The following is a 12,989-nucleotide window of genomic DNA, read 5'->3' on the forward strand; positions in this document are numbered from 1 at the left end:
CTGCCTCTGAATTTATGGTCATTCTCCGATGTCATTTACTGGCCCAAATTCCTTGCAGCTCCTGGGGCAGAGAGAAGCTTTTCCTGTTGCCAAGGTTCAATGGGAAAATGATACTGTGTGTTGCACCCTCCTTCATACATTGAACTGGTCTTTTTATCTTAGAGCATAGATTTAGTTGATCCTTTTTCAACAGAATGTGGCAAGCTGAACTCACCTGAATTACTAAACCATTCTTTAGATAGTTGATAGTTGGGGTTTTTAAAGGAAAAAAAAAAAAGCTAACAACAGGCTTTTCATCTGTGGGCTTTATTGGTATTGCTCCTAACTGAGCCATATCTTTAAGGAATTACATGGGTGCATTCTAGAAACAGTGTTTCTAGTCATTTGAGGTGTTCCGCAGATTTGGCTCATTTGCAGGCTTTGTTCCCTTTTCTCAGCCTTCCCACTGGATTGTGGTCTCCAAGGAATCTGTAAATCCCATTTGACTCCTGTTCTTTTGGATAATTTTTGCACCATTCCAGTACAAAAGGAGGCCCTCTGTTAGGATGATTTCCCTACCATTCCCCAGCAGTCTTATCTGCCAGTCCATTCCCTACATTAGTTGGGTTCTTCCAAGATTTCTGAGCTTCACAAGGCAGCAGATTGACTTGGCTTGGGAACTAAACATTCCTGAGGAATCATCTGATAACATCACCACGTTCAACAGCTGATTCTTGAGCTCAAAGGATCCCTCTTTCTTCCCTTCAGGCAATTCCAAGGCTTGCTGCTCCCATCTGGGAACAGTTCCCAGTTTGGACTTTCTTGTGGAGTATCCCTCCAGTCTTCCCTGCTGGGATCCTGCTCAGGAATCCATGGGGGTACAAATTTAGCTATTAATTCTTCTCACCCCTGCCCAGTTCTAATTCCAAAGGATTTGGTGTCTTGTAGGAGTGCCGGGGGTCACACACAGTCGGGATGGATGGAGACGAGAGAGATCTCTGCAGCCAGGTCGTGGAACTATTGGTTTATTGCAAAGGGCGTGGTGCAGGGCCCTGCTGGGAGCTGCCAGCCGCAGCTCAGAGCAGGCCCGAGAGAAGAGAGGGGTACAGAGGATGAGAAGTAAGAACGTAAAAGCATAAGAGGGTAAATGGAAAGTAAGTAGGTGAGTGAGTGAGAAAGTAAGAAGTGAGTAAGAAAGGGAAGAAGAAGTGAGCAAAGTTCCCGTTACAATACAATGAATCATCTTCTGTGTTGAATATTCTGATGCTCACTAACCAATCTAGTCCAACATACAAATCCTATAGCATTTCCATCCAGCCTATAAGAATCACTACATCACCATACTGTGTTACATTTTAAACCCTAAAAACTCCTCTTTGGACCCCTTCTGCCAAGCTGGCAGGGTCTGCTCTGACCCTTGGAGCTGTCTGCAAGCAGAGGGTCTTGTTTCATCAAGAGGGGATTACCTTCAGCTGGCCACACCATTGTTTTCCAGTTGTTCAGTAACTAAGGGATCTCAAAACTTGCTTTCATTTCAATCTCACTTGTAGTTTCTATATTCTCAAAATCTTTTGCCAGGCAATCATATTTATAAGGTTTTGCTGTTTCATCCTCCCCAACAGTGTCTGCCTTACCCAGCTGGAGTCTGGTTCCAACTTTGTTCTTACGGCTTCTGCTGCCTTCAGTGTCCCAGGAGTTCCATCAATGGAGTGACAGCATTTTCCACTTCCTCCAGGATTCCCTCTGTTGCCTTTGCGTGCTGGAAGAATATGAAAACCTGGGCTTGCAGGGCTTTACTATCAGGAATTACATCCCTGGATTTGTTCATTTCCTAATATTATCTCTTCTCAACAAAGCACTGGGTGTACAAGGAACACAGGAATAGATGTGCTAACCACTGTTTACTCCTCTGGAATATCAGAGCTTGGAAAAAAGGGCAATTTTGGCTTTTCCTGATGGTACCCGTGAGGTGCATTTTACATAAAACCCCCTTCCTATGTCTTTCCCTGTATCCACCAGAAAGCCACCTGTTCATCCCCCAGCTACTTCCTCCCTCTCTTCCTTTATCCAACAGAATTTTAATAGGTAAATATTCCCCTCCGGAATGGCACCTTTCATTCCAAACCTAATAACAAATGAACCATTTTCTTTGACCTTCATTATTAGGATTCCACCAAGAGCCAGTGGATGGAAAATGATCCTCCCCTGCCCCCTGCTGGATTCCAGGAGCAGGGGTTCTTTCCCTCTTTCCCCCATGGTGCCCGCACTGCCCTGCCCCTTTTTGGGCTTTGTTTCACAGCTTTTGCTTCCCATCCTTGGATCCTCTCCCTCACTCCAGGAGCTCCCAGCAGTTCCACACCCTCTTTTCTCCCATCCTGCTAATTTCTCCAAGAACAGAAATGCGCATTTCCATTTCCTTCTTTTCTCCAACAAGTCCCACAAATCCAAACCTAAACCTGACACAAGGAACTCTCGGTGCCTACAAATCCAAATCCAGACCCAGCCATCCCTAAACCAGCAACTCCAAACACACAACCCTGGACAATTGGCATTCATTCAAACCTAACATTTAGGACACATTGAATACTTCAAAATTCTCAAGAAGCATCCTGTTGCCTTCAGCTCCCAGGGATTTTTGCTTTGGACTCACATGGATTTGGGGCTCAAGGGATGTCCCTGAAAAATCCTCTGTGGTGCATGCTGGAATCCCCAGTCCCATGAATCCAGAGAGCGTTAGAAGCTTAGGCTAACATGGGCCACCAGAAAGGGACTCAATAGTGATGAAGGGGCACTGCTGGACACCAGCCAATAGCAAGGGGACACTTTAAACACACACTTGAAACTTTGCAGCAATTGGGAACACCAACAGCTACACCCTGATGTGCTGAGACCTGAGCAGCAGGGCTGACTTACGAGATGAATCTTGGGCACTGTATGACTGACACTATCAGTATTATTTAGCTAAAAATAGATGACAAAAATGCAAACGTGACAAAAGGGAGCTCACACAAGAAGGGAAGACTGAGCTCAAAAGCAGAAACACTGCATCAGTGTGCACCACATCTTGATTTTTTATATTTAGATTTTTTCTTTGCATTGAATTTTATCCCCAACAGTTTTCTAAGAAATAATGTTATTAGTTTTTATTGGTACAGTGCAAAAATTTGTTATGGCTCTGTGTGTGTGGCTTTGGCCACACTTGTAAAGACACAAAATAAGCACTTGAATTCCTCCAGACGCATAATGGGCAACAGGTCAGAAGCCCCCTGTGGATAAACTGCTGCTCTTCTTTGCAGTGGTGGTGAGTTTTGCAGAGTAGTTGAAGGGTTTAGCCACATTCACTGTGGGGAAGGCTGATGGACTCCTGAGTAAAGGGCTGTGGTGATGGTTCTGCCTTCTGCATGTCTTTCCTTTGTGGACACAAACCAGTGGAAAAGCAAGGCCCTGAAGCAACCAGGACCCTCCTAAGAGGGCCACGAGCTTTGCTCCCCCTGCCAGCAGCAGTGCTGAACACACCCATCCTCCCCTGCTGCGGCAGGCAGAGGAGGGAGCTGCCTCTGGAAAATGGAATATTGTCCCTGCTCCACCAGGTACCAGTCTCTTTCTTCGCCAGGCAATGTGCCTTCACATGAAAGATGAATCCCCAAGAGATGGGCCCTGCAGGCCCTTAGAGTGGAAGCAGCTCCCCCCACTTTTAATCCAGTGGCAGCTTAGTTCCTCCCTGGGTTGAGACTAGCGCTCCCAGGGTGAGCACTCCTGGTGACATGGCCAGGACCCCCAGCCCTGCAGTTAAAAAATGACCACAGACCCACAGAGAGAACCACGGACAGGTAAGAAATGCTCCAGCAGGCGAGGCTGGGTTGAACTGCTGCATCCTGGGCATCGCTTTGCTGCTTCCCATCACAGCTCTGCAGCCAAGAGGCCCCTGTGGTCTGTAGCAGCCCATTTGGTGCATGTGGGACCACATGTCAGCAAGCACAGAACATACTGGGGACCCAGGTGCAGCAGCCACATAGAAATGCTGTGAGGTCCAGAGACACTGAGCAGTACAGCTACCCCACGTCATACCCACGGCTGGAAGGGGAGCGGGAACTGAGAATACAAGACTGGGTCATACATCGATCCAAAGCAGGTAATTCCCCATGATTTTTCCTCAAAAGTTTGAACTCTAACAGTATCAAAACCTTTGTGTTTCTCTGTGTTTAATATACAATTTTCCAGTGAGCTGGCTGCTCACAGTTTTTCTCTGTTTCACCACAAAATCGGTTGTAAGTTGTTTTTGGATCAAATCCCAAGATCTCCCTTTCCTCATGGATTCGGAAGGAAAATGTTGAAACTGAGGTGCCTATAAAATATCTGTGGAAAAAAATCAAAAGAGGGTTTGTGAGAGGAGGGCAAGTTTTTAAAATGCAAGTAATTAGATTTCAGGTCAATGAACTTCACTGTTCAGTGAAATGATATGATAATAAAATTATTGTATATACACACACAATATAACCATTATACATCTACTATACACATCTCAATTATATCATTGACTATATAATGTCTTACACTATTTGTAAACAACCTTGGGACAAAAATCATATTCAGTTTTGTGACAGTGCTGAATAATAAGCTTTGGCTGAATAAAAGGTTTGCTACCTTGCATGTGCGCAAATCCACTGGTCAATCACAGCTAAGCCCCCATCCTTATAGAGTTTCAGTTCCTTCAGAGAGGGTTCAAACCTCACCATCTCAGGCAGCAGTTTCTTGAGCAATTCAATCTCTTAAAAAAGGAAGGATATGAATTTATCTCTACATTATGAACAGCAACTCACTGCTGTCACACAATGTGTTTGTTTAAGGAAATCTCGGGTGAACAGTTACAGAGCAAGTGACACCAAAATCTACCAACAAGTTTTACAAATTCAGTTGCTGAAATTCACAGCATTGCAGGGAGGGAGGGGAGCCAGTGGTAACTGCTGCACTCCTCTGAAGTTACCAATCCTCAAGTAACTGTGATCTGCCTACCTTCCTCAACAGCATCAGTGGCTACAAAAACTCTTTCAAGTTTAAGCGACTCCAATAGGCTATGGATTTTCTTTACTGCTCCTTGCAGGGAAGGCACGTCTTCTCTGTGACCCCAAACGAAGTCTCTCCTTCTGAGATGAACCCCAAGGTATGGGCCACCTAGAGCTGTGCCTGTCTTAACCTACGAGAGAAAGACTGAAACTTTAAAACTTGAGAGTATCACTATTCACACTGTAAAACCAGAATGCAATCATCTCTGTATAAGGCACGGAATCTCTCTAGTTGCAGACAGAAAGTTTCAAGTATGGACTGGAAGTAGCTTGGGACACTTGTTGCAACATTTAGATCTTGGGTGGCCACCATCATGCAAGAGAGACTGGAGTGCCAAATCTTTGTAAGCAAAAATTCCTCTCCTTTACCAAATAAATCCTCAACTGGCAGGTTGCAGTTGAACATTACACCCACACGTAGTGTTGAAAACAGGAAGAAATTCAAGTTTCCTTTACTGAAATGAGGGCAACAAAGATCTGGCCTTCAGAACCAGTCAGGCACACCTGGACAGACTCTGTTAGCTTGTGTCACATAGGGAGAAGAAGGTGCATGAGGAACATGTGTGTCCACCTTGATGCGAACAGAAGGGTGTTGCTCACCTGTACCTTCCAATATGTCCTACAGCACACAGCCAGGAATACACAAATAAAATATTTGTTATGGGAAACAGACTATTAAGGATTTTACCCTCATCTGTGTCCAGTCCTCCTTGTACTGAGTCCTGTCTGCCTCATCAGTGGATTGAAGGTATTTCTTTCTAAACTTGTCTCCCACCACACGGAGGTGTTTAGCAAACACCATGCTCCGACGGGTCTGTTGGAATAAGAGCAGACACTGAGTCAGAAAAAGGAGAGCTAAAAATGAGTAGGTGGAGACAGTTTCACATACACAGCACTTTCAGGATACAGTTACTTCTGCAGTACTCTAAGCAACGATTTTATCCAAGCTTTGATAGTTTATTTCTAATTATCACCATATTTATAACCAGCATACTCACCTGTCCCTGCAATGCACAGGTATAGGGAGGACACTGCAGTTATTTACGCAACAGAATACATGATACACCAAATTAAACACCCTAGCAATATACCTCACTTGTGGAAACAAAAGCTGGGCAAACACTTTAGTGTGCTAAACACCTTTAAGAATAAAACCTGCTTTAAAAATATTATGTATCTAGCCACAGACACGCCTAGGAAATTCAGTGGAAAAATGACGAAAAAGGAATTATTTCCTTAACCTGTGAGTAATAATCTCTAAGATTCGGTGATGCAGTTACCCCTGCACACAGCCACAAGTGGCCTTTTTATTAACAGGCAAAAGAATTACAGAAATCTCAAGTTTTCCCTTTTTGTCTGCAAAGAAACAGAGAAGGGAGAGATGCTTCTCAGAGGAACATGGAAAAAAGAGAAGAGGCCCTGGGCCCATGCTGCAGTGAGAAAATTTTTGTTTGGACATCAGGCAAAACCACTGGGGCAATGTTTAAAGTGCCACTGCTAAGAAATGTGTGCTATAGACCCATGTGGATTTCATGTCTCCTTTTACAGGACAAGTCATACTCAAATATAGTTGCATTTCTTTCTTTGAGAGGTCACTCTCAATGAATAATTCTTGGGTAGCAAACTAGTGTTTGGTCCACTTCTGGAAACATGCCATATCTCAAGTGAATAGCCCGATATTTACAAGACTGAGGTCCATGTAATTTGTTTTGTAGTATCATGACAGTCAGTCAGTTTTTCTTAGGAATTTCAACTATATCAAGCACCCCATGGCATGTTCCATTTTCCTGTGCCTGAACTTCAACATTTTCTTAAAACTTTTATGAAAGGAATTATTTACCATAGACCTTTGCCTTGAAACCCATGGGAATTTTGCCTTTGAAGCCAGTGGGGAGGGATTTGGGGCAGCAACGAGCACTTTACAGAATTCTTTTGAAAAGACTAATCTTGAGGTTGACTAGATAAGAAACTGCTCCCTTCTGACTGTAGATATGTTATATAGGGGAGGTCCTTTTAATCACCATGATCTGCAGCACTAGGCCTTTAGGCACAAGACAGCAGGGCAAATTCCTGTGTCACATTAATCCACAGCAGCCTGAAACCATGTTAGCACACATTGCTGAAACAGAAGGCACAAGTGACTTTCAAGACAAGAAACCCAAGGCAAAACTGAAGCACGCATTGGTTACTGAATTTTTAGCAGAGCCAGGGAAAAAGTCTAGAGAAGCTATCTGTAAAATACTCACATTCCAATAATCTTTCCCTCCGTAGTGGTCATGAAGAAGGTTTTCAGCTCTGTCTAACATCACTGACCTATTGAAAATTGTAAAACTGAGTGCAGTTCCCTTAGGAATAGAATTTACATTATGACGTTTCTTTACACATTTGTGTACACATTAGTCTGTTTTGCTAAAGGAACATGGGGAATAAGGGACAGGCTCCTGGGAATGAGGCTCCTAGGAGGCAAATGCTAGTTCTCTACAAGGCAAATTGTGACCCACAGTCTGCTAGGGAGAAAAGGCAACCATGTCACTCCCTGTGCCTGCTCTCTTCCCTAATAAATCGTATCTTGACTCTGAGAGTTAAACACTAACAAGCATTAACCACCCCTCACAGTCTTTGTAACAGTTGCTATAGGAGAAATCAGATTTCTAACAGGGAGAGTAATCCAAAGGGGACAAGTGACCTGTGTGATAATGCTCGGCCTCAGAGCACACAACAGCCTCTGGGAGCAAGCAGAAGATCATGAAAACAAACCCAGTGAAGGTGTTTTCCACATGTAGAATAAAACGTCCTACAGTAAAACAACAGATCAAAGAACACAGAGATATTACCAAAATATGTGGTAGTAGACAGCAGCTTGCCCTTCTCACAAATAAACACAGTTCAGGATTGCGTACTGGAAGCATAACTGCACTATGAAAATTCTAAGAGAAGAGATTTTGAGAGCTTCAAGTATTCCAGAGCATAAGAGATGCAGATTTAGTTTGTGAGCACACTGATAAGAAAACACACAGAAAAATGCTTCTGCTAAAAGGGATCAAGATCAAGATTATCTGCATCTCCTTCTACTAAAAAGAGAGGAAGCAAATAACCAATCAACTTTGGATTACCACTGCTGATCATCAGCTGTACACCTGCACGGAAGGCCCTAAATCACCTGGAAACAGACAAGACTGTGCTGGTGAAGAAGCAGTACTACATCTAACAGGACGATTGGAGGTGATTGAGGGTACTAATTGAAATGCATTGAAAAGTTGCCTTGAAGTGACCACACTTAAGGGGTAAAAATCCAGTCCTAGGGCCACACAACTGGTTGCCCAGCCAGAAGAGCAACATGGGAGATAAGAGCTCTGAACAATCATAGTAGTTTGAAGACACTAGCACACATGAAGATAAGGGACATCTCACTGAACATTGCCTAACAAGATTTCCTGACAGCCTTCATTAAAGGTTTTCTTAAAACATGGCACAGAAAGGTTCTTGCATGGACTAAAAAAAAAAAAAAGTATAGAGACAGGGATAAATGCATGGCTCTCATTGCAGATGGAGGTCACAAGTGGAAGGTCTCTCCACCATATTCCTAAACAATGTACAGAAGGGCATGAAAGTAGGTGACACAGCTTAATTATTTTAAATTCCTCAGAGCAGCTAAGGCCAACTATGAAGAATTAGAGAAGTCTGATCACTGGCCAATAAAGTGGCGGATGAATTCTAAGGCAGGAGTGAGTGTAGTAAAAAAAACCAACAAAACCTGGCTTCATCTAATAACTAAAGGTCTTGATGGTCAGGAATGAGGACAGTTTGGTGCCAACATCAAGGCAACACTCAAAGATCAAAATAAGGAATCTGTGTCTCAAGAGTTAGCAGAAAAAGAAGAGAGCACTTGACAGAACATGCCATTTGTACTGCAATGTAACAGGTTTACCCACACACAGTGCAGGATCCTGCTGAACTGGTTCCATAAGGTTTGGAGATTGGCAGTGGTGACAACCAAAGGCATGGAATGGCTTTCACATGGCGAGCAACTAATGGAGCCAGGGCTCTTCCAGGACTGCAGAGGAGACTGCTAAGGGGGAATGTGCCAGAGATGTAAAATTACATGTGCCGTGGAGTAGAATATGGAACAGCTGATGGTTTAGCATCTCTTACACTGCATGATCTATGGGATTATTTGATGATACCTTGGAGGTATAAGTCACAAAGGCTGCCTGAGAAGGAATATAAAGGAGCTCAAGGCTATCTGCTCTTAGGTTTGAGCACTGCAATCTTTAACTAAACTTACAGTTAAGTGTTTCTTGCACTGTAAATTTCTTTTTTATTATTTTAACAGAGTACAATAATTCAGTGGTGAAGTATCTCAACAGTGGACAACCCTTTAAATTCCCCCTGCTCTTCCCACCTAGCAATGGGGTTGTACAACAATTATACAACAATACGCAGTTATACAAGGGAACTCACTGTGCTGAAGTGTTCTTCAGAAGGATGGGAGCCACAATAGAGGCAGATCCTTGGACAGACAAGCAAGAGGCATTTAGGCCTCGTGTTTCCTCATAACCCCAGAACCAGCCCCTAAATGGGAACACAGAGGATTGGTTCACAGGCTTGTATTTTAAATTAATGCCAGATATAAAACAAAACATCCTAAAAAACTATATATGATACAAATAAACCAGCCACCTCCTTTACACTGCTTTTCAGTGTAGAAACAACTTTATAGAATTAGACTTTTCTCATACAAGTACAACGTTTTACTATTCATGGGCTTTTTAAAACAAAGTGAACTCCAAGCACCCAGATATCTACAGTAGGGAAATATCTCTCTGAATACAACTGTAAAGACCAGAAAGAATGCTCGATGTTACCTGTAGTAGCCATGTTTGTCTCTGGAGTACATCAGCTGATCAATGCATGGTTTTTCATCTATTTTTTCTTCCCATGTTCCTTCTTTCCATCCTTCTGCGTAGCCTTGTAGCACATAAACCTGTTCAATAAAGGGCCCACCTGACTCTGAACAGAAGGCAAAGCAAAGGATTTGTAAGCATTAAAACCCACACCGTAAAGGTATGAACAAGGATCAGTTGCAGTTAAAAATCTGCTAGAAATGCTAATATTACACTACTCTCTCTTCTCTGTTTTCATTATAAAGAAGGAAGGGAAGTTCTGTGAGAGCCAGAAAAGCTAAAAGGGTCAGGCAATGTGATCACCTGCTATCCCACCACCCAGCTCTGTGGGATTTAATGTGCCAAATGCAACAGAATCACTGTCACCTGGTTAAAACACACAGATTTTCAGTGCTGTAAGCAGCTGCCACAGGAGGAGTGCCTCCAAGAAAAATGCCAAGTACAAGCCCTTCTTCTCCTAAAGTTCAGGGTCTCTACGAGCATTTTCTTGGCAGGCAGGGAACAGCTTTCCCTTCAGAGCTCTTTGCAGCAGTGTGACATTTGGTGGCCTTTATTTCCTTTGCTGAACATGTTAGTGTGCAACGTTCACCAATTGAAAATTTGGTGATTAGCTCAACATGGCATTAAATCCTAAAGGAACCAACTTCACTTTCTTATGGAAAGCCTTTCTCTTAGACACAAAGAGCAAGGGATATTTCAAGTATGTGCAATATCAATGACAAAAAAGTAAGTTAAGGGAAGAACCTGCTTCACAACTTTTACTGTCCAACCACCATATCCAGGAAAAAGGTGACTTGTCTGTATTCCAACAAGCTGCCTCTCTCCTTATGGTTTGTCATTATGGTCAAAACCACACGGAAATACCACAGGTGAATTTAACCACAGGTACTAATTGTCTATCTTCAAGGGTCCCAGAAGTCAAGGGGGCAGCAGTGCTACATCAAACAAGCTGCCAAGTAATTGGGTTATTCCATTCCAGTGGCTGTGTAGCTCAGCAAAACTTCTTCCCATCTCTCCTCTTGCCACCTCTACGATTTTTTTTTTTACATGAAAGCCCCTATAAGGACAAACCTCTTAAGAAACCATATCAAATATTTAATTAATTGTAGATTGCATGATCCTATACCCCACCTGCAAGGAACTGCTCATATTCGATGACAGGGATGTTCTTGTTGAGACTTGGGATATCAAAGAACTCGGACCAAGCGATCCGAACCTGGAGGATATCAGGGCTCTGCCAGTGATAAAGACGTCCCCAGGGAGGCAGAACCAACACCCAGTTTTCACTTTTCCGCAGGGTCTTTAGAAGGGAAGCAATGCGAACGTAGACATCTCTGCGAAGGTTGAACCCTTCAGGGGGGTTTACATCATACAAAAGGTATCTGGGGAGAACAAAGGAATACCATTTTTTCTGGGAGCACATTGAGGCTATTACACGTTTTTCTTTTTTACCCTACAATCCTGTGATGAAATATGTTGGGAAGAAAGTTGTTCGTCTTTTTGAATTTGTGGTACTTGGAAGGGGAAGAAGTATGGGAAGTCAGAGCAGTGTGTGCCGCAGGGGCTGGAGGGGCCACTAGGGTCTCCTGGCGAGATGGCACGTGAAAGGAGCCTTTCTTGCAGAGGGTCAACGAGCAAAGAATCTTGCTTCTCCAAAGGGTAACGTGGAGTGCGTGGTGAAAATGGTGAAACCACAGGCATATAACCCAGGCAAACTCTTGTAAGCTGGACACAAAGGCAGGAGGGCGTGCTCCAGAGAAGTAGAGGAAAAGAAAGCATGTGGGAGCTAGATAATCCCTGTGGGGTTCGTTACAACACAGGATATTCTACAGACCAAAGCTCTCGGACAGCTGAGATGTCACCTTCCAAAAACAACCAAAAAAAGCACCAGTAGGCGAAGGAGGCCCTCTACCAGCTGAGAGCCGAGACACGGCGGAGACACCGCGCGGCGGGGGAGATCTCGAGGGGCAGGACCGGCCCGGGGTCGGACGCGGCGGGGCCGGCGCTGCTCACCTGGTGCGCGAGGCGGCAGCGGCGGCGGGCAGCGAGGAGGCGGCGTGGCCAGCGCGGAGGGCGGCGGGCGGCGGCTCGGAGGCGGCGGCGAGCGACGGCGGGAGGGCGAGCGCGGCCAGGCCAAGCAGCAGCGGCAGCGCCGGGGCACAGCGGCCGCCAGGCCCCAGCGCCGCCATCCCCACGACACGTCCGGGGCGGCGCCGAAGGAGCCTCTGCCCCTCCGTCTCTCAGAAGAGGCCGGCGGTGAGGGGCCGCAAGCGGGAGCCTGTGAGGCGGTTCAACTCCTCCAGGATTTGCACTTCCTTCTGGTACATCTGCGGGAGCAGCGGCGGTCAGCACCGGGCCAACCCCGGTTCCCGTCACCGGGGCCTCCGGTCCACCCCATGCCGGACCCCACACACCCTCCCCGGCTCCAGCGCATCCTGCACCTGCTCCCACTCGGGTTTCGTGTCGTGCCGGTAGCCGAGCAGGTGGCACAATCCGTGGGCCGCCGTCACCTGCGCGGGGGGCGGGAGCACAACATGTGTTACTGACCGAGCCGCATGCCCGCCCCACCGCCCGTCAGGCCCGAGCCGGGCTCACCGTCAGGACATCGTCAAAATCCTCCCCGGTTTCGCGGCACTGCTGGTGGATGTATTCCACCCCCAGGAAGATGTCCCCCAGGTTGTACTCGCCGCGGCAACACGGCCGCGGCAGCTCCCCCGCCTCCACTTGGTGGAACGGGAAAGAGAGGACGTCGGTGGGCTCCGGGCAATGTCGGTAGGTGCCGTTCAGTCTCTGCATCAACGCGTTGCTGGCGCAGACTAGCCCTACGTCGAAGCGGGAGGCGCCCAGGGCGGAGCGCAAGGCACACACGGCGCGGCGGAGCGGGGCCCGGCGCACGGGCACAGCGCGCTGCGCATTTCGCAGCGCCACGCTCATGGCAGCGCCGCTACCGCCGCCCACCACAGTGCGCCTCCGTCCTGAGGTCCTGCCCACAACCGAGACCACGCCCTATACAAGAATCCGGCCCACCCTTCTGTCCAGCCGT

The 12,989-nt window shown here is 46.0% G+C and overlaps 2 protein-coding genes across 4 annotated transcripts; both read right to left on the reverse strand.

Moving 5' to 3' along the window:
• Positions 1 to 290: 290 nt before the first annotated feature.
• Positions 291 to 12,213, reverse strand: POFUT2 (protein O-fucosyltransferase 2). 2 transcript variants are annotated; one of them, XM_054277496.1, is made up of 10 exons: positions 11,960 to 12,213; positions 11,078 to 11,328; positions 9,908 to 10,052; positions 9,504 to 9,614; positions 7,289 to 7,355; positions 5,731 to 5,856; positions 4,993 to 5,173; positions 4,624 to 4,747; positions 4,217 to 4,335; positions 291 to 1,738 (listed from the first exon to the last, which is right to left on the reverse strand). In XM_054277496.1, exons 1-10 carry the CDS (start codon positions 12,133 to 12,135, stop codon positions 1,533 to 1,535), a joined length of 1,506 nt encoding a protein of 501 aa, XP_054133471.1. In that variant the 5' UTR covers positions 12,136 to 12,213; the 3' UTR covers positions 291 to 1,532. The 2 variants fall into 2 exon arrangements, with proteins under 2 accessions (XP_054133471.1, XP_054133472.1); XM_054277497.1 differs by lacking the exon at positions 291 to 1,738 and having other exon boundaries at positions 4,165 to 4,335.
• YBEY (ybeY metalloendoribonuclease) lies at positions 12,187 to 12,896 on the reverse strand. Of its 2 annotated transcripts, XM_054277498.1 has the most exons (3): positions 12,542 to 12,896; positions 12,388 to 12,456; positions 12,187 to 12,273 (listed from the first exon to the last, which is right to left on the reverse strand). In XM_054277498.1, exons 1-3 carry the CDS (start codon positions 12,878 to 12,880, stop codon positions 12,187 to 12,189), a joined length of 495 nt encoding a protein of 164 aa, XP_054133473.1. In that variant the 5' UTR covers positions 12,881 to 12,896. The 2 variants fall into 2 exon arrangements, with proteins under 2 accessions (XP_054133473.1, XP_054133474.1); XM_054277499.1 differs by lacking the exon at positions 12,388 to 12,456.
• Between the last annotated feature and the right edge of the window lie 93 nt (positions 12,897 to 12,989).

Source organism: Melozone crissalis, unplaced genomic scaffold (genome assembly GCF_028551555.1).
Source record: "Melozone crissalis strain CALT ecotype California unplaced genomic scaffold, PUWL_Pcris_2 ptg000023l_1, whole genome shotgun sequence".
In the NCBI taxonomy this organism is placed as follows: Eukaryota; Metazoa; Chordata; class Aves; order Passeriformes; family Passerellidae; genus Melozone; species Melozone crissalis.